The sequence below is a fragment of the Mesoplodon mirus genome, assembly GCF_964341445.2.
Source record: "Mesoplodon mirus genome assembly, chromosome: 12".
NCBI lineage: Eukaryota > Metazoa > Chordata > Mammalia > Artiodactyla > Ziphiidae > Mesoplodon > Mesoplodon mirus.
The window spans coordinates 85,450,486-85,452,168 of NC_138988.1; the positions used below are offsets into that span (position 1 = coordinate 85,450,486).

Genomic DNA, 1,683 nt, shown 5'->3' on the forward strand with positions numbered 1-1,683 from the left:
ACTGTGGCACGGCGTTTCTGGTTTTGCTCCAGTGTTTGGGTTGTCTTCGCGGCTGCTCAAGATGAACCGATTCTTCGGGAAAGCGAAACCCAAGGCTCCGCCGCCCAGCTTGACTGACTGCATTGACACGGTGGACAGCAGGGCAGAATCTATTGACAAGAAGATTTCTCGGCTGGATGCTGAACTAGTGAAGTATAAGGATCAGATCAAGAAGATGAGAGAGGGTCCTGCAAAGAATATGGTCAAGCAGAAAGCCTTGCGGGTTTTAAAGCAAAAGCGGATGTATGAGCAGCAGCGGGACAATCTTGCCCAACAGTCATTTAACATGGAACAAGCCAATTACACCATCCAGTCATTGAAGGACACCAAGACCACGGTTGATCCTATGAAACTGGGTGTAAAGGAGATGAAGAAAGCATACAAGCAAGTGAAAATCGACCAGATTGAGGATCTACAAGACCAGCTAGAGGATATGATGGAAGATGCAAATGAAATCCAAGAAGCACTGAGTCGTAGTTATGGCACCCCAGAATTAGATGAAGATGACCTAGAAGCAGAGTTGGATGCACTGGGCGATGAGCTTCTGGCTGATGAAGACAGTTCTTATTTGGATGAAGCAGCAGCTGCACCTGCAATTCCAGAAGGTGTTCCCACTGACACAAAGAATAAGGATGGAGTCTTGGTGGATGAATTCGGATTGCCACAGATCCCTGCTTCGTAGACTTGCATCATTCAAGTACATCATGTAAAATAAACACATATTCTGGGACTAGGAAATATTTATCTTTCCAAGTTTGCCATAACAGATTTAGGTTTCTTTCCTTTCTTTGGAGGAGAAGTTAATTACATTGCTTTCATTTTTTTTCCGTTAAGAGACTCATTGCTTGAAGGAAGCTTTCTTCATACTAAATTTTTATTCCTTTTCTCTTATGAAAGACTAACTTACTTAAAATTATCATTAGGTATGTATAACTTCATTCCTTAATAATAATTTTGAGATAAAACCAAGGAAATGGGAATCTTTAAGTTCTATGATAGCATATCTCCACAATCTCAAATTGGCCCAATAAATTGATGACAAAGACGAGATTAGTGGGACTGTCCATATTATGATCCCAAACCATTTTCTCTTGTGGTATTATAGGTTGGTTAAAGTGATGGCTTTTTTTGGTGAGTTTTGTTGTGTCTTGTGAGTAAATCGTTGCTGTGTCCAATACTGGAATGGAATTATCACTACTGTGTCATGGGTGGCTATTTTGATTCTGTGGTTCATTCAGTATTACAGTGGACTTGTAATCAATAATGAATATTTCTTGATATTTAATGTATAGGACATTTATTTATACTCAATAAATATTTTTCAAAAGGAAAAAAAAAAAAACTGTGGCACGAAAGGGACAAAGTAAAAATAGAATGAGATATATGACACAGCGTCATTTATGTAAATTAAAAAGGCATGTAGCAAAACCAAAAATACATGTTCTACAAAAACATATAGCAAGAAAGAAAAGGATGATCTTTCCAGTGATTTCTTATGGGGGTGGGAGACGAAAATGAAATTGAAAGGCAATTAAAAAGGAATCCATAAATAAATAAAACAAAAGAAGGGCCCTGTGGACATCAGTGATAAATAATTGAGGAGTAACATTCATTCGACTCCTTGAATGTGAAGGAGAGAGAGAG

At 38.5% G+C, this 1,683-nt stretch overlaps 1 protein-coding gene across 1 annotated transcript; it reads left to right on the plus strand.

Annotated features, from left to right (window-relative positions):
* LOC309813691 (charged multivesicular body protein 5-like) lies at nucleotides 1-1,231 on the plus strand. Its single transcript, XM_082638750.1, has one exon. The coding sequence runs from the start codon at nucleotides 62-64 to the stop codon at nucleotides 719-721; it is 660 nt and encodes a 219-aa protein (XP_082494876.1). The 5' UTR covers nucleotides 1-61; the 3' UTR covers nucleotides 722-1,231.
* The last annotated feature ends 452 nt before the right edge of the window (nucleotides 1,232-1,683 follow it).